This window comes from Crinia signifera, chromosome 2 (genome assembly GCF_055691185.1).
Source record: "Crinia signifera chromosome 2, ASM5569118v1, whole genome shotgun sequence".
Taxonomy (NCBI): Eukaryota; Metazoa; Chordata; class Amphibia; order Anura; family Myobatrachidae; genus Crinia; species Crinia signifera.
In genome coordinates, this window is record NC_139218.1 from 359,553,958 (window position 1) to 359,578,436 (window position 24,479).

The 24,479-nt window shown below is 46.6% G+C and overlaps 1 protein-coding gene across 2 annotated transcripts in view; it reads left to right on the forward strand.

The window, feature by feature from the left end:
* Positions 1 to 24,479, forward strand: part of LNX2 (ligand of numb-protein X 2) — a 132,632-nt gene that overhangs the window by 82,111 nt on the left and 26,042 nt on the right. Inside the window, exons 4-7 of one of the 2 annotated variants that reach the window (XM_083169864.1) lie at positions 10,218 to 10,417; positions 13,623 to 13,991; positions 20,909 to 21,046; positions 23,143 to 23,320. In XM_083169864.1, the coding sequence (XP_083025990.1) occupies positions 10,218 to 10,417; positions 13,623 to 13,991; positions 20,909 to 21,046; positions 23,143 to 23,320 (885 nt within the window). The remainder of the gene's footprint in view (positions 1 to 10,217; positions 10,418 to 13,622; positions 13,992 to 20,908; positions 21,047 to 23,142; positions 23,321 to 24,479) is intronic. The other variant, XM_083169865.1, reaches the window with a different exon arrangement.

The following is a 24,479-nucleotide window of genomic DNA, read 5'->3' on the forward strand; positions in this document are numbered from 1 at the left end:
AGGACCGAGTGGTCCACCATCTCCCGCAACCTCAGACCACACTGACATTTTTCCGTGCAAAAGCAGGGATCTGGGGGGGCAGCTGACATCCAGCGATGTCATATGTCCGCCCCCTACACGTGCGTCCCGACTGCATTACCATACGTACGCCCAGCGTTTGCATGGGAACGCCCATGAAACGCGGGGCGTACGCATATGGTAATGAGCCCAAATAGCCCTTCACGCCCCTCTCCACCCCCTGTTCGGTGTGTTCACATTTCATGCGGGATTTGGCCGTACGCCTCGCTCGCACATGCGCAGAGACGCCTCTGCACATGCGCAGACACAAAACATCGGCGGCACGAACGCACGCGGATATTACCGCACCAACCAGAATAAGGGCCACTGTGCGGAACCACCGATACATTTGTAATGTCCAGTGCCTATTGATTGTGTTGACCTTTCAACCCTGTCAAACGAAGCCATGTCGACATGTGTCGAATTATGGCCTGTCGACCAATAAGGGTCACCCTATTGACTGTTGACCTTAATTGGGTCGACCCTATGGCCCATACACGTTCCACTTTTCCGCAATCTCCTGCACACTATACATGACATTTTTCTTGTTCGCTGTCCACCACTGGAATATGCTGCAACATGGCCGCCGCTCCCTCCGTCGTTCCCTTCCCCACCGGCATCAGCAAGTACATTGATTGCGTAGTGTGTATGGGGCTTAAGGCAGCATGGAGGGACTCTTGCAATCATCGGATCTGCTGCATGATACATGTCAGCACCAACCCGCCATGGTGTAAAGACAGTTTATAGGTGACCTATTCGGAGAACTGTACATACAGCTATCAGTCAGTGCATTCATAGAGGTAAACTTGCCACACATACTAAAGGGGTGTTACCCAGAGCCACCAATCATATGATGGCTATTATTTTAGAGAATGTGTTAGATACAGTAAATGATAGAATTTGATTAGTTGCTTGGGCAACACCTTATTTTTTTTGTCTTTTCTAAATCTCCATATATATATATACTTATAGCAGTAAGGGAAAGATGTACTAGGCCTTGGACGGAGATAAAGGGGGGTATTTAATGTTGGGTCACGGCTGTCGAGCTGGCCCTACAGCCATGACCCTGTCCCGTTCTCGGTCTGCTCAATCGAGTAATCGCAGGCGGGATGTCCGAGAAGGGGGCGTGGCTGCGAGAAGTGGCCAGGAATCGGCGAGCTGCGGCCGGGTGCTCGTCACTTCCCAGCCGTTCTCGGCAGGACGAGCTTGTTCTGTGAGATCCCCTGTTCACTGCTGCTGAGGAAGACAGCATTAAATAGGGCCCCGCCGCCATATCCCCATCGAGAGATGGCTGCAGGAGATTGACTGTCCCCCAAAGTACCACCCAATCGGTTCCTAACATGCTGCTTTTGAGAAATGACAGTTAAGTGCTGGGTGGTTGGTACTTTGGGGGTTATACACACCAGTAATGGGCTGATAATTTGCAGAGCAGGTAATCGCCACCCAGCCAGAATGACCAATTATCCAAAATATGAATACGACTGTATTCCTTGTAAATATTGCCCTACACTGTATGTTTAAAATATGTCAGGAGCTGGTTGACTTGTACTGTATCTTTGAATATGCCGGGTCACCTCAGTCTTCCCTCTCACCCTCTGCTCTATCTAGTCCTGCCCCTCTCTCTATCTATCTACAGCCTGCTTCTTTCCCTGCTGCCTTGTTCCATACCACCAGCTCCCCCCATCCTTGTTCCATACTTACCCCATGTGGGTGGCCCATCTGGTCCTCCACTCGTCTTCCTAGAAGTTGGAGCTGTGCTGGATGAGTGCCCTCCCACCCCAAAGCTCCCACAGTGCACGCATGTTGGAAATGGTAAAGACCCATACACACTAGTCAATTTTGAGGTGAAAGCAGCTCACTTTTTACCGTTTGAGTTGCTTTCAGCTCAAAACCGCCTAGTGTATATGGCTGGGCGATGAGCACTGATGTGCGCTCCTGCATTGTCGCCAGATGCCGCCGTCCTGTTTGACAGAATGAGTGAACAGCTTTGAAAAGTCTTCTACTATGGTACGTCGTTAACCCCCGTCAGTGTGTATGCACTGGGCGATTTTCCTGCCAGCGGTGTGCACTTCATCGCTGGCCATACATGCCTGGCAAAAATGCCCAGTTTGTATGGCTCTTTACAGAATTATATAGCTGTTTTTTTTTTTTTTTTTAAGGAAAAGAATATTACTATAAAAGAAAGTAACAATTAGGCTTTTTGTTTTAGTCATTAAAGTGTTAAGGAGCCCATACACGCTCCGTTGTGTCCGGCTCCGTTCTGTACTATGCGATGCGCGCTCCCGCACATCACATAGTACGGTACAAAAAGTATGTACTGCACATACTTTTTGTACTAGCTACACATCGTATCAGATCGCAGTGCATGCACAAGGCATGCGATCCGATACGATGTGTACTATTTAAGTCCTGAACGGATCCGTTAAACGGACCGTGTATGGGCACCATTATGCACTTTTATGTTGTATGGTGAATCTAAGAACAGTACACCCTAATGTATTCTTCTTACTACATCCGAAACGTTACCTCAGCTCTATGTAATGTAATTTCGGTACTTATGTAGTAACTGGGCTGCCGATTTTGAAATCGGGTCCATCGCATCGCATCGCACCCGACCAAATCGCATGCGATGCGATGCGATGCGATGCGATGGACCCGATTTTTCCATAGGATTCAATGTTAAAATGGACTGAGTCCATTTTAACATGGAATTCAATGGAAAAAAGGGGTCCTTTTCATACCCCTACTATCCAAGTGGGCATGGAGTTGGATATAAACCTGTGGCGAGCGTAGCGAGCCACCGAGCCCGAAGCGTGGCGAGCGCAGCGAGCCCCGCGAGGGGACACAGAATACCGTCCCCTCGCGGGGCTCGCTTCGCTCGCCACGCTTCGGGCTCGGTGGCTCGCTACGCTCGCCACAGGTTTATATCCAACTCCATGCCCACTTGGATAGTAGGGGTATGAAAAGGACCCCTTTTTCCCATTGAATACGACTGTATTCCTAGTAAATATTGCACTACACTGTATGTTTAAAATGTCAGGAGCTGGTTGACTTGTACTGTATCTTTGAATATGCCGGGTCACCTCAGTCTTCCCTCTCACCCTCTGCTCTATCTAGTCCTGCCCCTCTCTCTATCTATCTACAGCCTGCTTCTTTCCCTGCTGCCTTGTTCCATACCACCAGCTCCCCCCATCCTTGTTCCATACTTACCCCATGTGGGTGGCCCATCTGGTCCTCCACTCGTCTTCCTAGAAGTTGGAGCTGTGCTGGATGAGTGCCCTCCCACCCCAAAGCTCCCACAGTGCACGCATGTTGGAAATGGTAAAGACCCATACACACTAGTCAATTTTGAGGTGAAAGCAGCTCACTTTTTACCGTTTGAGTTGCTTTCAGCTCAAAACCGCCTAGTGTATATGGCTGGGCGATGAGCACTGATGTGCGCTCCTGCATTGTCGCCAGATGCCGCCGTCCTGTTTGACAGAATGAGTGAACAGCTTTGAAAAGTCTTCTACTATGGTACGTCGTTAACCCCCGTCAGTGTGTATGCACTGGGCGATTTTCCTGCCAGCGGTGTGCACTTCATCGCTGGCCATACATGCCTGGCAAAAATGCCCAGTTTGTATGGCTCTTTACAGAATTATATAGCTGTTTTTTTTTTTTTTTTTAAGGAAAAGAATATTACTATAAAAGAAAGTAACAATTAGGCTTTTTGTTTTAGTCATTAAAGTGTTAAGGAGCCCATACACGCTCCGTTGTGTCCGGCTCCGTTCTGTACTATGCGATGCGCGCTCCCGCACATCACATAGTACGGTACAAAAAGTATGTACTGCACATACTTTTTGTACTAGCTACACATCGTATCAGATCGCAGTGCATGCACAAGGCATGCGATCCGATACGATGTGTACTATTTAAGTCCTGAACGGATCCGTTAAACGGACCGTGTATGGGCACCATTATGCACTTTTATGTTGTATGGTGAATCTAAGAACAGTACACCCTAATGTATTCTTCTTACTACATCCGAAACGTTACCTCAGCTCTATGTAATGTAATTTCGGTACTTATGTAGTAACTGGGCTGCCGATTTTGAAATCGGGTCCATCGCATCGCATCGCACCCGACCAAATCGCATGCGATGCGATGCGATGCGATGCGATGGACCCGATTTTTCCATAGGATTCAATGTTAAAATGGACTGAGTCCATTTTAACATGGAATTCAATGGAAAAAAGGGGTCCTTTTCATACCCCTACTATCCAAGTGGGCATGGAGTTGGATATAAACCTGTGGCGAGCGTAGCGAGCCACCGAGCCCGAAGCGTGGCGAGCGCAGCGAGCCCCGCGAGGGGACACAGAATACCGTCCCCTCGCGGGGCTCGCTTCGCTCGCCACGCTTCGGGCTCGGTGGCTCGCTACGCTCGCCACAGGTTTATATCCAACTCCATGCCCACTTGGATAGTAGGGGTATGAAAAGGACCCCTTTTTCCCATTGAATACGACTGTATTCCTAGTAAATATTGCACTACACTGTATGTTTAAAATGTCAGGAGCTGGTTGACTTGTACTGTATCTTTGAATATGCCGGGTCACCTCAGTCTTCCCTCTCACCCTCTGCTCTATCTAGTCCTGCCCCTCTCTCTATCTATCTACAGCCTGCTTCTTTCCCTGCTGCCTTGTTCCATACCACCAGCTCCCCCCATCCTTGTTCCATACTTACCCCATGTGGGTGGCCCATCTGGTCCTCCACTCGTCTTCCTAGAAGTTGGAGCTGTGCTGGATGAGTGCCCTCCCACCCCAAAGCTCCCACAGTGCACGCATGTTGGAAATGGTAAAGACCCATACACACTAGTCAATTTTGAGGTGAAAGCAGCTCACTTTTTACCGTTTGAGTTGCTTTCAGCTCAAAACCGCCTAGTGTATATGGCTGGGCGATGAGCACTGATGTGCGCTCCTGCATTGTCGCCAGATGCCGCCGTCCTGTTTGACAGAATGAGTGAACAGCTTTGAAAAGTCTTCTACTATGGTACGTCGTTAACCCCCGTCAGTGTGTATGCACTGGGCGATTTTCCTGCCAGCGGTGTGCACTTCATCGCTGGCCATACATGCCTGGCAAAAATGCCCAGTTTGTATGGCTCTTTACAGAATTATATAGCTGTTTTTTTTTTTTTTTTTAAGGAAAAGAATATTACTATAAAAGAAAGTAACAATTAGGCTTTTTGTTTTAGTCATTAAAGTGTTAAGGAGCCCATACACGCTCCGTTGTGTCCGGCTCCGTTCTGTACTATGCGATGCGCGCTCCCGCACATCACATAGTACGGTACAAAAAGTATGTACTGCACATACTTTTTGTACTAGCTACACATCGTATCAGATCGCAGTGCATGCACAAGGCATGCGATCCGATACGATGTGTACTATTTAAGTCCTGAACGGATCCGTTAAACGGACCGTGTATGGGCACCATTATGCACTTTTATGTTGTATGGTGAATCTAAGAACAGTACACCCTAATGTATTCTTCTTACTACATCCGAAACGTTACCTCAGCTCTATGTAATGTAATTTCGGTACTTATGTAGTAACTGGGCTGCCGATTTTGAAATCGGGTCCATCGCATCGCATCGCACCCGACCAAATCGCATGCGATGCGATGCGATGCGATGCGATGGACCCGATTTTTCCATAGGATTCAATGTTAAAATGGACTGAGTCCATTTTAACATGGAATTCAATGGGAAAAAGGGGTCCTTTTCATACCCCTACTATCCAAGTGGGCATGGAGTTGGATATAAACCTGTGGCGAGCGTAGCGAGCCACCGAGCCCGAAGCGTGGCGAGCGCAGCGAGCCCCGCGAGGGGACACAGAATACCGTCCCCTCGCGGGGCTCGCTTCGCTCGCCACGCTTCGGGCTCGGTGGCTCGCTACGCTCGCCACAGGTTTATATCCAACTCCATGCCCACTTGGATAGTAGGGGTATGTAAAGGACCCCTTTTTCCCATTGAATTCCATGTTAAAATGGACTCAGTCCATTTTAACATTGAATCCTATGGAAAAATCGGGTCATCGCATCGCATCGCATCGCATGCGATGCGATGCGATATCGCATCGCATCGCATCGCATCTGATTGTATGCCTTAACTTAAGGCATACAATCAAAAAATCGGCAGCCCAGATACTACATAAGTACCGTAATTTCTAATAAATTATACTGTTTTTATGTTTCTAACCAATCATTAACAGCAGCTTAGTTTCCTGGAATGTATGGTATAAGCCTGATCAATATTCGGGCTGGTTCAATGTATTTCTCAGAATGTGCGCAATCTTGGCAACAAATGCAAAATCAGCTAGAACATTTTCAAATATACAGGAGGGAAATATTCTCCAACGGAAAATGAGTATTAAGACATGTGGACATGTGCTGAGACTGGAGGGAGAGATTCCGGGGAAACCTGTAGAAATTGTATCTCAGACAGGGTAGTTGAATAGCCCCACGTCAAAGGTGGTAGCTGTAAAGAACTAACGAGCAAGTACATTTTAAGCTTATTAAAGTGATTCTAATCTGCTGTCAAATTCTACTATATGTTTCTATCTTTTCATTGTTATTAATGAGGGGGTGGGTCTCAGTTTCCTTCCCATCCAATCTTTATATACAGCATGTCTTTCTTATTGAGCATGAAATTGATTAGAACTGTAAATCAAACTTTTATTACTTTACTAATAACGGACGTCATTTAGGGTTGGACACTTTTTTGCATCTTACACAGAAACATTCTGTAACAGTCCGCTGGTCTATGGATACTATGGAGCATATTTAACAATGAATGATATTATTGTTATCACTTGTTTGCTTTAAGTGGGGCCTCAACCAATCAAATCCTGGCGTGTTTGGTAAATGGCAGTTAGGAGCTGATTCGGTGGAGCAATGTTTAAGATGAGCAATGAGTGATAACCATAATGTTACTCATTATTTAATTTGACCCTATTTATTTACTTTAGCTGTGCAGATTTTAGGGTAGTTCCTACTGATCATTTAATGAGAATATTTCCCAAAAATATTCCCTTTCCTGAAGCACGTGGCTTTAAATTCAGCAGAAAGAGGCTCATCCAGTCAGCTTCCAGCCGCAAACCCTGGGCAGGGACATTAGCATTAAACTCAATAAGACTGTGGGACTGGAAGATTGTGAGACATTGGCCCTCATTCTGGTTCTCTACAGCAGGGCTCGACAATTTAAAAAAAAATCTAGGAGCCAGGATGAAGGGAGTGACTTAGATAAGCGAGCGCTTCTGAAATTATTCGACGGTCGACGACCATCAAACGATTTCCGTCACCCATGCAAGGCTGCAAATGGATGTATAAGCAAATCATCCTTTCACAGCGATGCGGGGGGAATCTGCGAATAGCGAGCGTTCGGACGAACGGCTGGGGGCGCTACACGGCTCGCAAAGCAGCATTACTTTGCTGCTTTGCGAGCCAACCAGAATGAGGGCCATAATTCTCCAGTCAATGGGGTAAAAATATGGAGTGGAGATGTTGCCCATAGCAACCAATCAGATTCAAGTTATTATCTTCTACAAGGTGCTACATAAATGAGAAGTCGGGGGAAATTGCTAAGACGGGATTGTATTCTTATTTATTTACCACCTTCTACAAAATAATAGATTGGTTGCCAATAGCAACATCCCATCTGAGATAGAACTCCAATCTTAGGAAATGTTCCCAATAGAATCTAAGCATATCTATGCTTGAGCACAGGTGTTAGTTAGTACCTCAGTTATTTTAATTGAAACATCTGGAAGAAATGATGGATATCCTAACAATCTGTACTGTTTGGATGCCTTAAGGATTGTGGGAAAAGATATAAAGTAGCAGCCAATCAGCTTGTGTCATTTGGTTCGTACTTTATCTCTCTCCTCTTTTATCTCTCTTCAAGCTATGACAAATATCCCCCATGTCTACTTTCTTTACCTCTCACTCTCCATCAGATGCATATTCTGGGTGACGTTCCCCCTGACCTTCTGCAATCAAAGGAACTTTTAGTGTGATAGTCAGGGAGATGGCGGATGCATACAGCAAAGGCTAGTGCTGTGGTAGCACTGTGGTGGGAGCACCATCATTCTGAACCTCACAGCATATAGCGCCATCTGCAGATGATATTGGGGGCACTCACTGCTCTCCTCACAGTTCAAGGCTTTGCATACCCTCCAACATGACCCATTCCATTAGGTACAAAATGCTCTTTTCCTGGACTTCCCTGCCAGGGGCAGTTACATAGGTTGGACTCCAGCACAGTCCAAAATTCAAAGAGGGGAGGTCACATTAACGGCCAGTGAGTCCAGGACGGTGATGTTTGGGGTGGCAGTAGGTGTGGCTCCCCTATTTGAATATTGGACTGGGTACTTGTGGATTATTACGGCTCCCATCGCATGCCATCGCATGCCATATATAGTGGCATGCGATGCGATTTTTGCCGTTTTTTTCATGTTTTTGTCAAAATCGCATGCAATTGCATCGCATGCGATCGCATGCGATTTTTCACTGAAAAGCATCCAAATGCATTGGAATTAGTATGAAACATGTTTAATGGCCCCCAAATGGCATTTTTGAGGCTGTACCACCCCCACTATCAACGCGAACCCGAAGCGTGGCGAGCGCAGCGGTACGCGTCCTACGACCTTTTCATACCCCCACTATCCACGTCAGCGTGGAGTTGAGAATAGAAAGTGTGGCGAGCCCCGCGAGGGGACGCGGACACCTGTGAAGCCCGTGAGGGGACGCGGATACCTGTGAAGCCCGTGAGGGGACGCTGCGCTCGCCACACTTCCTATTCTCAACTCCACGCCGACGTGGATAGTGGGGGTATGAAAAGGTCGTAGGACGCGTACCGCCGCCCCTCGCGGGCTCGCTGCGCTCGCCACTCTTCGGGTTTGCGTTGATAGTGGGGGTGGTACAGTCTGAAAAATGCCATTTGGGGGCCATTGAACATGTTTCATACTAATTCCAATGCATTTGGATGCTTTTCAGTGAAAAATCGCATGCGATCGCATGCGATGCAATGCAATTTTTTCATGTACGATGCCCATCGTGGGAGCCGTGATAATCCACAAGTACCTTGGACTGTGCTGCAGCCCCAACTCTGCAACTGCCACTGGCAGGGAAGTCCAGAAACAGAGCATTTTGGCCCTTATTCTGATCGGTGCGGATATTCCCGCTTGCGTACGGCCTGCCGATGTTTATCGTCTGCGCATGTGCAGAGGTCACTCTGCGCATGTGCAGGCGATTTCGCCGCATGGATTCTTTATACGCCGCACAGGGGGCGTAGAGGGGCGTGAGGGGCTACTTAGCCTCATTACCCTATGCATACGCCCCCCGTTTCATGGGCGTTCACATGCAAACGCGGGGCGTATGCATGGTAATGAGGCCGTGACGCGTGGGTACGGGGCGGGCATCTGACATCGCCGGATGTCAGCTGCCCGCCCCCATACATGATTTCACACGGACAAGTGTCCGTGTGGTCTTGTGTTGCGGGACCTGGTGGAGCGTGCGGCCCTGCATTCGATGTTCGGCGACCATCGAATGCAGGGGCTGCTCCCACCATGGAGGAGGCGTATCCCCGTCCACATTCATGCGGACCGCCACATATCCGCATACGGACGGAGGTGGCGATCCGTACGGAAGGCGGGGATTCGCCAAGACGGACATCACCGCATATTTCTGATCGGGCCGCACCGATCAGAATAAGGGCCTTTGTACCTAATGGAATGGGCCATGTTGGTGGGTATGGGTTTGTGGTCCAGTATCTTGTGCACCCATTCCTTGCAGAAGTCACCTCAAACTATCCTCACCTCCAGCTACCATTGTTATGTATCAGTACCTTCCCACAGTACGCACATTTGGGAAGCGCCATCTTTTCTGTTTTATGTACTTTGGTCCATGACCCCCTAAGGTACGATACTGCGTCATAAAGCGGATGCTTTAAAAATAAATGACCATAATAACGGTAAAACAAGTTACATATAGCAATGCAATATACACTCTAGAGTTGTGTTTAATAAATCATAGTGTTGTGTTGTGGAAGGAAGAGTAGTATTGATCCCTGCAGTGTATTGATCCGGGCAGGCAGTGAACCATGCTTTTCTTTGTTTGTTTCTACTTGCTAGCCACGCACCCCCCAGCGAGTTTGCCAGAGGGAGAAATTACCACGATTGAAATTCACCGCTCCAACCCCTACATTGAGCTGGGAATCAGCATCGTTGGCGGTAACGAGACTCCCTTGATAAATATTGTCATTCAAGAAATATATCGGGACGGCATCATTGCCAGAGATGGAAGGCTATTGGCTGGTGACCAAATACTTCAAGTAAGCTGCTTGGAATGTTACCTTCTATCCCCGTCTAGCTGCCAGCATTCACCATGCAACTGTACGTTATATAAGCAAAGAAATATCTAATTGCACTTTTTAGCATTGTTAATGGTAACTGATGTGTGAGCACTTTCAGCAGCAGCTGCTCAGCTGAGAGTTTATGCAGCCGGAGAAACAGTGAACATGTAAACATTTGATGCTTAGTTTATTAGTCCATTAATCTTGACTTTAATGCGGTAATAATCCAACCAGACTTCTGTGCGCAGTAATTGCATGCTGAGATAGCACACCGAGCGTCTTTCCTAACCCGTGCCGATCAGTACGACAGCACCACCACAGCCAGCAGGCGTCTCATTGACATGTTCCAACATCAGTAATAATACCTGCAGATTTATATTTCACAAACTTAAATGTTACAAACAAATATTTGTTTGTCTGTTTATGTGGTGTTTTAACCCTCTAAGTGCCAAGATTTCTGTTCAAAATATCCACTAAAAATGCCAGCGTCATTTACATTTGTTATATAAATTCAAAAAAAAAATGTTGTTTAAAATGTATTAATATTTCCTATATATAAGGGAAACATTACAGGTCATTATGATGAATAAAATGTTTGCTTGGCAGTTTTCACACCTATTTTGGCAAATTCACTTGACGGGTTAAGTACCTACAGTCAGGAATACAGTATGTAACTAGGGGCCTTATTCTGGTTCACTTCTGGCAAATTCCTTCTTAGCTGGACAAAACCAAGTGCACTGCAGGTGGGGTAGATGTAACATGTGCAGAGAGAGTTCAATTTGGGTGGGGTTTTACTTCAAAGTGAGATCTATATTGTAGTGTAAAAATAAAGCAGTCAGTATTTACCCTGCACAGAAACAAAATAACTCACCCAAATCTAACTCTCTAAGATCTTTTTCTAGTGACCTGTCCTTAAGCTCAGTGTCCCATATACTGTAGACCAGAGGTCAGGGAACTTTTTCACCTTTTACCTCAAAATATATTTAGATACGCCAACGTTTTCCTCTTGATTTGAAAGGAAGGAAATCATATATTAGCAGCACTCATATTTGTTATATATTGTTTATATACAGTATATATGTATATATACACACTTTAGCTCTTTTAAATAATACAATATTGAGGCCTAAATTTAAAGACGCAGCATCGGATCACTATCATGACAGCTGGCCGGGGAGTTTGCAACATCGGTCATCTGAGAAAGCTGAAGATGCAAATCCTGGCCCCACCACTCCCCGAAAATGCCAGGCAGCCTGTCATTCAGTATGCAGTTTGGGTGGTACAGAGGGGATGATTCAGGTTGGTTTGCAAAATCAAACTCCTTCTTTAATTGACAAAACTATGTGCACCACAGGTGGGGAATATGTAACGTGCAGAGAGAGTTACATTTGGGTTCATTTGCTTCTATGCAAAGGAAATACTGGCTGCTTTATTTTTACACTGACATTTAGATTTCAGTTTCACCCAAATCTAATTCTCTCTGCAAATGTTACATCTGCTCCATGATGCAGTCAAAATCCCGACGGTCAAAATCCCGACAGGGTGAAAATCCCGAATGGGTCATAATACCGACAAGGACAAAATCCCTACAAGGACAAAATCCCGACATTTAAAATCCCGACAAGGTCAAAATACCGACATATAGAATGTACAGGTGAAACTGTCAACATGATTTCAAAATCCAATGTGTGTACCCAGCATAACAGGTGGACAGTGCTATCAGCCTGAATATCTGTTCTCCCACATGTTCTGGCCAGTGACCTATTTGTCACCTCTCTGTGTGTCCTGACCTCCCCGAACTAAACAAACAGTTCAGGCTGAAAAGTTGCAACCCGAAAGTCAAAGAATTATTTGAATCCAGATTGTAATCTCATCTATATGCACCAGAGGGGGTATTGGAATGCTGCAGTTGCATCCATACAGTGTTGCCCATCCTTCTTCCAAATGGTCCCATAGTAATGTATTCGAGACTAGCTCCTGAAAAAGTGTGAAATCGGGATAAAGGGTAGAGATCATTCAAAATCTAAATTCCTAATGAGACTAATAAAGGGACTAATTCAGACTTGATCGCAAATAACCTTTTTTTTTTATATATAATAGACAAAACCATGCTGGACTGCAGGTGGGGCAAATGTAACATGAGAAGAGAGAGAGTTAGATTTGGGTTAGATGTGTTCAAACTGAATTCTGAACTGCAGTGGAAAAATAAACCAGTATTTAACCTGCACAGAAACAAAATAAACCACATCTAACTGTCTCTGCACATGTTACATCTGCCTCACCTGCAGTGCAGCATGGTTTGACCCACTTGAGAAAAAAAGGTAGTTTTGCGATGAGTTCTGAATTAGGCTGAAAGTCACAGACGGGTGTTATATATGATAACATATAAATCCAATTTCCCAAATCTCTGACCCCTTCGTCCTCTAGGTCCTTCATTTCATTCTCTGATTCCTATATGAATAACGTAAGTAAAGTGTAAATAATAAATGATGGGCAGCAGTAAATATTTATAAGTGTCGGAGTAACATAATGTTCTGGATCTGGGCACTGCAGCCTCAAAGTCTACTGTGTGTGTGTGTGTTGGGTCAGGGCGACCAACACTGCAGCAGCTGGGGGGTATGGGTAGCTAGATGACCAGTGGGGACTAAGTAAAATCCGGATCCGGACAAGACTCCGGAACGCCGGGGGGTGTCTTGTCCGGGAGATGCCTGTGATAGCTTTCACCAGAGACACGGGGAAGGGGAGATTACAGCCTCCCTGTGTGGTCAGGACCATTCCGGTTGTTGCTACATGCCTGGACCATACAGGGAGGCTTTATTCTCTACCTTCTCTTCCCCTGGTGACAGCTGTCACAGGCAGCACCCTCTAGACTGGACACCCCCGGCCCGGACACTACAAGCTCCGGAATGTAGAGTTTGATGTCCGGTCCAGCATTCAGGGGTCTTGTCCATACCCCGACCAGTGTATAGACAGTGACAGGATGCTTTGCTGTTGTGAATGCTAGAACCACATTAAATTCTCTCTCTCTGTGCCAATCTGACAATTGGTGAATACAATACAGGCCAGTGGTTCATCAAACCCTGTGTGAACATTTAATAAATGCCGTATGTGCCACAAGATATATATATATATATATATATATATATATATATATATATATATAATTATTATTTCTTTCTTCTAGGTGAACAATTTTGATATCAGTAACGTGTCTCATAACTACGCCAGGGTGGTACTGTCACAGCCCTGCACCGCGCTGCATCTCACGGTGCTCCGCGAGAGACGCTTTGGCAGCAGGACTCAGGCCCACCTGGACAGCAACTTGCAGCGGGAAGAAAGCTTCCAGGTCACCCTGAATAAAAGGGGAACCAATGAGCAACTAGGCATAAAACTTGTCCGCAGAACAGACGAGGCTGGCGTTTTTATCCTGGATCTCCTGGAAGGGGGCCTGGCCGCCCAGGACGGGAGACTACACAGTAACGACCGTGTCCTGGCTATCAATGGGCTTGACTTGAAGCACGGCACTCCGGAGATGGCTGCGCAGATTATTCAGGTATCAGATCACTGCCCAATAAACTAGGTGACATTCTGATTACATGTTGTGGATCATTTCCATATTAATACTGCAGTGTTTAAAGGTAATGACAGTTTATTTTTAAAGAGCAGTGGAGTGGTTGCCTATGGCAACCGATCAGATTTTTAACTATAACATTATGTACTAGATCTGGGGTAGCCAACCCTAGTCCTCGAGAGCTACCAACAGTGCATGTTTTGCAGGTCTCCTCACAGAATCACAAGTGAGCTAATTAGCTCCATCTGTGTATCTTTTAAAATGTGTAAGTGATTAATGAGTGCAGCTGTGCAGCAGCTAGGTTGTCTGGAAAATGTGAACTGTTGGTAGCTCTCGAGGGCTAGGGTTGGCTACCACTGTACTAGATAAATGAAAGTCTAATTGCTTGACAGACAATGCCCCTACATCTTTACAAGGTTTGGTACATCACCCCTACTATGTCACCACTGACCAATCAGATGTGTGCAGGGAGGTGTGGTCAGGGGAATGGCCCTTATTCTGGTTCACTCGCAAAGGCAAATTCTGTCTCAAATGGACAATTCTCTCTGCACATCTGCCCCACCTGCAGTGCACATGGTTTTATCCATTTGAGAAGGAATTTGCCTTTGCGAGTGAACCAGAATAAGGGCCTCAGGCAGATGTTATATTCACTTGGTTCTGCCCGGCATCTAAATCTTGTACACACTGGTATTTTCTTGTAAGCCTCTGAAGCGCTAGTAACTCGCATAGACTTCAGTGGGATTTAAAAGAACAACAGACCCAAATCTCAAATGCTTTTCATTCAAAAGTAGAAAATAAACCACAGTTTGTGACTCAGAGGGAACGCAATGTAAGAAATACTGGGCAAGAGCTGTAGCATTGAGCTCTGCCAAACACAGGCAATGCGTTGTTACATTCACGTTCCTGTACACAACACAACTAGAATGAACAAGTTGCAGTCAGAGTCCCTTTAAATCATAAACTATTTATTCAGAAAATAGATTAAATAACAGTGAGCACAGAAATAATTTTTCACAGATGGACTCATTAAATCATTAAATCTGGCTTACGAGATGTGAATCATGTTATTTTTTTTAAGCACGCCAACACTGGATGCGTGTGCCAGAACACGCCGTTGTGTCTTGTACAGAGATCTATGCTGGAGCAGATTATCCTGAAAAGGACAGTGCTGGGGTGTCAGAAGTCGGGTCACACTTTGCATTTATCGCTATTACACTGGGTTCTCTTATGTCTACAGTGTAGCTGCTGAAAAATATAGTTTTGCAGAAACAAGTGGTTCTGAAGGATACTTAACATTGTGCACTTGTGTTTCCATATACAGTCCTTGGGATTTCTAACTATGGGCCTTATTCTAGTTCACTCTTTCTGACAAAATCCTTCTTAGATGGACAAAACCATGTGCACTGCAGGGAGGCAGATGTAAAATGTGCAGAGAGAATTAGATTTGGGTGAGTTATTTTGTTTCTGTGCAGGGAAAATACTGACTGCTTTATTTTTACACTGCAATGAAGATCTCACTTTGAAGTAAAACCCCCCACCCAAATCTAACTCTCTCTTCACAAGTAACATCTACCCAGTGGCGTAACTAAGTTTTGGGCGCACCCCCAATCCCCCGCCGCCCATGCAACCCCCCCCCCCCCAATCCCCTGCAGCCTTACCTATCGCGCTGGTCCCGGCGGCTCCGTTCTTCTTTTGCTGAGGACCACCACAAAATGGCCGCCCCCATACAGCAGACAGTTTCAGAGAACTGTGTGCTATATGGGGGCGGCCATTTTGTGGTGGTCCTCAGCAGAAGAACGGAGCCGCCGGGACCAGCGAGATAGGTAAGTCTGCGGGGGATTGGGGGGGGTGTAACTATAGCACCGCAGCCCCCGGCGCCCCCACATGCACAGCGCCCCCCCGCGCGGTGGCGGGGGCTGCAGTGCTATAGTTACGCCGCTGCAGTGCACATGGTTTTGTCCATCTAAGGATTTTGTCAGAAAGAGTGAACTAGAATAAGGGCCTATGTCAGGGCCAGATGCACTAAGCTTCAAAAGTGATAAAATGGAGAGCTAGCCAATCAGCTCCTGCCTGCCATGTCACAGACTGTGTTTGAAAAATGTCAGGTAGGAGCTGATTGGCTGGCTGTTTATCACTCTCCATTTGACCACTTCTGAAGCTTAGTCACTGAAACTGGCCTTTTCTTTTATCACATCAGCCAGCGATCACATTAACCCTTTGAGTGCCACCATTGCTGTGAGTGATGGGCAAAATATCCGCTAAAAATGCCAGAGCAAGGCTTCTTTTTGGGCGAAATATTTAACTAAACAGTACTCTTTACCTAGAAGGGCGCCAGCGATTGAAATCGCGGTCGTCGGGGGTAAAAATCGCGGGCATCGCGGGTAAATCGGGATGGCCGCGATGCCCGCGATGACCGCGATTTTCCCATAGGGAACAATGTTAAAAAGGCTGATTGACCGCGATTTGACTGTTAAATGCCTCAATGGACCCGATTTGGCCCTAGGAATCAATGTTAAATGGGCCACAGAGGCCAAATAAGCACAATTAACCCTTAAATGTCCCCCCCAATTTTTAACGCCACCCCACGATCCACGCGAACCCGAAGCGTGGCGAGCGCAGCGAGCCCGCGAGGGGCGGCGGTACGCGTCCTCCGACCTTTTCATGCCCTACTATACACTAGGGCGTGGAGTGAGAATATAATAGTGTGGCGAGCGCAGCGAGCCACCGAGCCCGAAGCGTGGCGAGCGGCCGCGGATACCTTCACAGTTATACGCGTCCCCTCGCGGGCTTCACAGGTGTCCGTGGCGACGCCGACACCTGTGAAGCCCGCGAGGGGACGCGTCTACCTGTGAAGGTATCCGCGTCCCCTCGCGGGGCTCGCTGCGCTCGCCACGCTTCGGGCTCGGTGGCTCGCTGCGCTCGCCACACTATTATATTCTCACTCCACGCCCTAGTGGATAGTAGGGCATGAAAAGGTCGGAGGACGCGTACCGCCGCCCCTCGCGGGCTCGCTGCGCTCGCCACGCTTCGGGTTCGCGTGGATCGTGGGGTGGCGTTAAAAATTGGGGGGGACATTTAAGGGTTAATGGGCTCTGTGGCCCATTTAACATTGATTTCTATGGCCAAATCGGGTCCATTGAGCCATTTTCCAGTAAAATCGGGTCCATCGCGCCTTTTAACATTGATTCCTATGGGAAATCGGGAGCATCGTGTCGCGGGCATCGCGGGTACATTTATGGCCGGCCGCGACGCGACCGACACGATTTCCATGTTTAACATGGGTTTCAATGGGAAATCGCGGGCATCGCGTCGGTCGCGTCGCGGCCAGACATAAATGTACCCGCGATGCCCGCGACGGGCGCCCTTCTAGGTAAAGAGTACCAACTAAACTTTAATGAATTGACTTCAGATCATTTGCCGGCGATAACTAAAGAGATTTATGTTCCTCGACTACGGCCCTGGCATTTTTAGCGGATATTTTGCATACAGCAACATTGGGGCTCAAAGGGTTAATATATGTCTAAAGCAGTGGTTCCCAACCCTGGTCCTTTAAGTACCCCCAACAGTACACGTTTTCCAGGTCACCCGGCAGGTGCACAGATTATTCATGCACATTTTAAAAGATCCTCAGGTGGAGCTAATTATGTCACTTATGATTCTGTGTGGAGACCTGGAAAACGTGCACTGTTGGGGGAACTTGAGGACCAGGGTTGGGAACCACTGGTCTAAAGCACAGCCTATAGAATGCTGCAGCTGCTGGTATGCAGAGCATGGTGTTGTAGCGCCAGATTCTAAAAGATTCTCACGCGCCCTGGCGTTCCAAGAGGGGCTGCTTGGCGTGGTTGCAGAAAAGATGCCTAAGGACACATCTGTGTATAAAAGCAATCAATATACTGTACTGCACTTACTTAAAAAATATAGCTTTTATGCTGTCATATCTTAAAATGATCATACCAGTTACTGCTTCTATACCAGGTGGTATATTTAGTATAGGTCATTTTATTTGATTTTACTTTGGTTGTATATCGATTGAAAGCCGTCTTATTCATCTAGCTAATTCTAGGGGAATCGATTCAAATCGGAAACTGTAAATAGACAGGATGAGGCGGAGATTTGAAAGGAAGCCATATTTATGAGCTGGATCTCTTCAGTCTGGCGGCATATTGATTAATTTAGACAGCAATGCTCTGGATAATATTGGTGTACAGCTTATGCACCTGTGCCAGCAATATGCAATAAGGGCTTTCTAATGCTATAGCATAGTAATCAGGCCCAAACATTTCTCTATATACAGTAGGAGCCCGGTTCAGAGATGTATGTAAATGCCTTCATATTTACACATGTGTAAGCAACAGCTGTGCGGAAATATGCAATATTGGGTACTTGTGTATTATCACGGCGCCCATCGCATACCACTAATTAAGGTATGCGATGGGACCCGATTTGAGCCTTTCCCCGGGCTGAGTGTACAATTTTAATATCGTGTCGCATCGCATGTCATTATAATGGCATGCGACGCGATTTGGGATACTTCCCATGTTAAATGCCCACCCAGACCCGATTTTTTAATTGTATCCCCACCCTGATGGGTAATGACTATGTTAAATGCCCCCCCATTGTTAACGCCACCCCACTATCAACAGCAACCCGAAGCGTGGCGAGCCCGCGAGGGGCGGTGGTACGCGTCCTCCGACCTTTTCATACCCCCGTCGGCGTGGAGTTGATTTTATATAGTGTGGCGAGCACATCGAGCCACCGAGCCCGAAGCGTGGCGAGCGGACGCGTAATACTTGTGAAGTAATGCGTGCCCGCTCGCCACGCTTCGGGCTCGGTGGCTCGCTGTGCTCGCCACACTATATAAAATCAACTCCACACCGACGTGCAGAGTGGGGGTATGAAAAGGTCGGAGGACGCCTACCGCCGCCCCTCGCCACGCTTAGGGTTGGCGTTGATAGTGGGGTGGCGTTAACCATGGGGGGGCATTTAACATAGTCATTACCCATCAGGGTAGGTGTACAATCTAAAATCGGGTCTGGGGGGGGGGGGGGCATTTGACATAGGAATCAGGCATCTGGGTGCCTGTACAATTAAAAATCGGGTACAATCGCATGCGAAGCGACACAATTTTTTGGTTTTACAATCGGGTGCGCCGTGATAATACACAAGTACCCAATATTGTATTGAGGCACCTACTGGAGTAAATCAGATCAGCTATGGAACTATGAAGGTGCATCTATCAGATACACATCAGTCAATGAAAGACCTTCTGAGTAACCGTATGGCTGCACAAACTGTACTGCGAAACTATGTGCTAAATGTACTGAGCTTTAACAAGAGATAAAGTGGAGGGTGATAAAGAGTGATACATGACCTGCCAATTAGCTCCTAACTGTCATTTAAAAAAGCCTGTAACCTGACAGTTAAGAGCTGATTGGCTGATGCTTTATCACTGTTATCTCTTGTTCAGGCTTAATACAGTTTGCCCTGAGTGGCCAAAGTCCTTTTGATTGCATAGAGGATCGCAGTCACATGCCCCCAAAATGATGGCGACACGTCTGCGTTTTAAAGCCATTCCCCATTATTGTCTACACGCGCTTCCTAATTGTCACTTCATAACTAAATCCTCAGTGCAACCATTCTGGCATGGTTGTGGCTAGAACCCCTTCTGTCTTCTGACATTTCCCATCATGCCTGGGTCCACGGGGACCTGGAGGGGGGAATATAATAGTGTGGCGAGTGAACCGAGCCACCGCGCCTGAAGCGTTGCGAGCGAAGCGAGCCCGCGAGGGTACAATCCAGCTGCAATCAAATGAAATAACCTACACAAATGAAAGATAAAATACAATATGCTGCGAGGGCAACTACAACTTCCACCCTCACCTAACGTCACATCATTGCCAAAGGATTGAAGCGGATCTAGACACAGCCATTCCGCATACCTCCCAACATCTGTGTCTCGCTAATCAGGACACTCGCATGCCCGCTGAAAAGGGGTCATGGCCTATAGAAAGGGCACATGGCCTCAGGTCACGCCCTGTTTTCTCCCCATTGCATTGCTGAATAGATGCTGTGTGCATACGCACAGCGTCTATTCCCTTCAAGCTGGGGGGATTAACAACTGCCCCCCCTGCCACGGGACACTGGCGGCCCCAGGAGGGATGCGAGAACGTCCCCAAAAACCGTAACTTTCGCACGGAAAGCGCATTCTGGCATGTGGGCGCAGCAACCATTCCAGCACATGGGCAGAGCGACCATTCCGGCTCACGGGCAGGGTGGCCATTCCGGCACATGCGCAATGGCAAGTCAACGCTTCACTGCGTTCATCCATCTCTGAATCAGGCGCTAAGATTGCTCATTTATAACCTTTAATCTATATCTCTTTGAGAAATAACACAAGTATTGAATGTGAGGAGTTAAATCAGAGAGCAGGTAGTAGCGAAGCCACACAACAATAGCTGGCGGAATTATACACTTCAGCCTCTAATTTGCAGTAAAAAGACATTTTCAAGATGCTATTATAATGTCTATACTCAGTTAATTGGGCCTTTTTGGACTTCTCCTTCTGTCCCTACCGCTCCAGATAATGCAGCACTCGGCTTTTGTGAATTAGCAAATGTTACTCTGTAAAGATCATTAGTGCCCTGGCAATCTTCTATTCTGCAATTAACTTTTAGTAAATCACATTCTATTTAACACACTGTGTATTGAAAGCAGAGAGGGTTTACTGGAAGCTTTATGACATACTGTTACCGTACATGGTGTATTTTTGCTTTATTCTATAAGTAGGACAATACATTTCACTGCAGAGACGTCATTCTGTCCTCGGGCTCATGGGCGTCCAGGCAAGAATATTTTTACAATAGGGTAGGAATCATCTTGTTTTCTGTGCTCTACTAAAGGGTAGTGGCGAGCGGGTCCATCTGACGGTATCTCGGCCTGCAAAGCATCCAGCTGGTAACGTAACCCGAGAGGTGGGAAACGGCCAAACTCATCATCATATGCAGCAAGTGTATCATCACCGGCCAAGTGCGCATAGGGTAAATGCATTGTGACGTTATTATTTGTTTACCAGTAATAAGCTACCTGACGGGTGACACCAGAATAGGTGGTAGAGTCAGAGGGAGACCCCCTGCAGGGGAGCAATCCAAAAGTATTATCCTGAATATCGCACTGCAATTCTATTCAGTTAGGATCTATGGGCCTAATTCAGAGCTGATCGCAGGGCAAATGTGTTCTCAAAATGTGTAAAACTATGCTGCACTGCAGGGGGGGGGGGGGGCAGATGTAACATGTGCAGAGAGAGTTACATTTAAGGGTGTTATTTTGTTTCTGTGCAGGGTAAATACTGACTGCTTCATTTTTACACTGCAATATAGATATCCGTTTGAACATACCTCACCTAAATCTCTCTCTGCACTGGTTTTGCCCATTTTGAGATTGTCCTGCGATCAAGTCTGAATTAGGCCCTATTAATGTTTTTTTGCTTTTTTTTGTAAAACAGTGTCTTATTATAGAGTATTAAAGAAAGACATCTTCTAACATAATATATATATATATATATATATATGCAGGATGGGTTGCACACAGGCCTGGGGGTCAAAGGGGAGGGTATGGGTCATTAGGTCAACCGTTATAATGGTCGACCACTATTAGTCAAAAGTAATTAGGTCGAAATATGAAAAAGGTTGACATGCATTAAGTTGGCGTGGTCAAACAGTTGATAGAAGCAAAAGGTCGAAATGTAAAACTTTGACATGGTCAAAGGTTGACATGAGTATTTTTTGGTGTCTATGTCGACATGGACATCGTATAAGTGTACCGCATCCCTCTGCCTGGTCCAAGTGCACACCGTCCCCTTTCTATTTTATTCTCCCTCTATGCCCACTTTGATGGTATTTTATTCCCACGCCCTAGTGGATGGTAGGGCATGAAATACCACCTGTCGGCACATGTTAGCTTAAAAAAACAGTGAAAGACCCCAAGTTGACCTTTTGACTGTCGAACTAATGACCGTCAAACTAATGACCTTTTGATCTAGAACCATGTCGACCTAGACCTATATCGACCTTTTCCCATGTCGACCTAATGACTGTCGACCATCATGCTGTAGACCAAATGACCGCATCCCGTCAGGGCCAGGGCTCTCACTGGAGAATACTGGCGCTGACAGATCGCTCAGCAAACATCGCTATGCATCGGAGCTGTGTGCTGAGCAATCTGAGGCATCTAGCATCGCTCGGAACACTCAGCGGCACATCTCCCCATGTGTAGGCCCCATAACCATCTTCAATGTAACCCTAATGTGTCTGTACACCAGCCATGTTAAACTTACATCCTCCCTGGGGCCACTTTAGGGACTGTGAAAAGCTTAAAAATACAACTGTACCATAAAACCAGGTCAGCATTGTTACCATAAGACACTTGCCCAGTTGTTGTAATCATTGGGGAACTGTATTAATAATAATAATAATTATTATTATCAGGGTAAGTGCCCAGCGCCTTAGGCACTCTACAGTAGATATGTAACATGTAAGTACATCATTCTCCTAAGTACATTTAGGGGTTGATGTATCAAGCAGTGGAGGGTGTAGAGGTGGACTAGTGCAGAGGTTTCCCATAGCAACGAATCAGGTTAGAGGAAGCATTTATCAAGTACATAACCTTCTCCAGAATAATAATTAGCTGCTGATTGGTTGCTATGGACAGCATTTTAATTGGTCCGCTTCTCCACTCTCTTCATGTGGGGCAGGTGGGGGTGCAGGATACCATGATAGTATTTTGAAATATTAGCATATATTTCCTTCCATGTGTTTATTGGCTTGTAGTGTATGTTGCACAGGTTATGTTAACCACGGGGGGGGGGGGGGGGGGGGGGGGTTACTAAGATGAGAGTTCTATTTCACATTGCTATGGGCAACCAATTAGATACTATCTATTATCTTCTAGAAAGTGCTAAATAAGAAGTAGAGTCTGATTGGTTTCCCATACCAACATCCCATGTTAAATAGAACGTGTGTGGGATTTATACATATCAGGAGACACATATATTACTCACAGACATGGCTTTGTGCTGACTTTGTCATTTGAATAACATACTCTGACTTTGACCTTTCTGTCATTTTTTATCTTTTAGGATCTTGCCCAATGTGTTAAATGCCAGGAAAAGCACATTACGGTGAAGAAAGCCCCGATGGAATCATTAGGCATGACAGTGGCTGGCGGCCGGGGGAGTAAGAGCGGAGAGCTGCCCATCTTTGTGACTAGCGTGCAGCCTCACGGATGTCTCGCAAGAGACAGCAGAATTAAACGAGGTTGATTTTATGTTTCCTTTGCTACAGACGAGTAGGACTTTGTGGAATATAAAATGCATCATTTGTTACAGCTGAAATGTTATTATTAAGATGTGCGAACACCGACGGCTCATAAGGTGCCGATACCTGGTACCATCCTGTTTCCAATGCGATGCGCGGAAGCCGCAAAGCACAAATACTATGCGCTGCACGTACTTTTTGAACTAGATCACATCGCATTTAGGGGCCAATTTTATTTCACATGGAGTGAACCAAATTCGGGCTCTACCCTGATCATCGGGATCTGGCATGCGCATTTCTGTGCATGTGCAAACCCTGATTGCCAACGGTCTCGGAGATTAACAGTGTTGCCAGGCCGTTCGCAGTAGGGAAGCATGGTGGCACTGGAACAGGGGAATGCCCAGCATTTCATTGGTGTCCCCATGAAAATGCTGGGGCTTCCCATGGGTATGTGGGCAGGCCGATTCCTGCTGGGGGGTGGGCGGCTGACATCACATGACATCAGGAGCCCGCCCTGTCTTCGTCCTGGGAGCCCGGAAATATAAGTCAGTCTCCACATCATTAGATGGTTCGCCGACCATTGAATGATTTCACCTGCTGCGGGCACATGCAAGGGGATGGGTCATCGTAACACATCCCTTTTGCATGTTTGTGAGGGACACAGTGGGGGGGCGGGGAGTTGTGCAGGCCGCGTCACACTGACTCAGTAAGATGAGAGATTTGTAGCTTATGGAGTCAATTAGAATGACCCTAGTTCAAAACACATTCTGCTTTAGCACATCGCATACGTTTTGAACTAGACGCGATGCGCATCACACTGTGTGTGGGCACCCATAGTACTGCATACCTCCCAATGTGGCCCTCACCAGGAGGGACCGAACGTTCCTGGACTTCATTTTTGGTTGCTATCCCCTATTTTGAACAGGTTCATTGATAAGAAAGGTGTTTCAACACAGGTGATGGCAATCATAAATTAAGAGGGAAGTCCAGTAATAGAGTATTGAGGGGTAGATGTAAGAAGCAGTGATGGCGTGATAAAGTGCCTGGTACTTTATCACCGGCCAATAAGCTCCTGAGTGTTAAGTTACAGGCTGGGTTTATAAAGGGACAGTTAGGGGCTGATTGGCCGGTGATAAAGTACCAGGCACTTAACCACTTC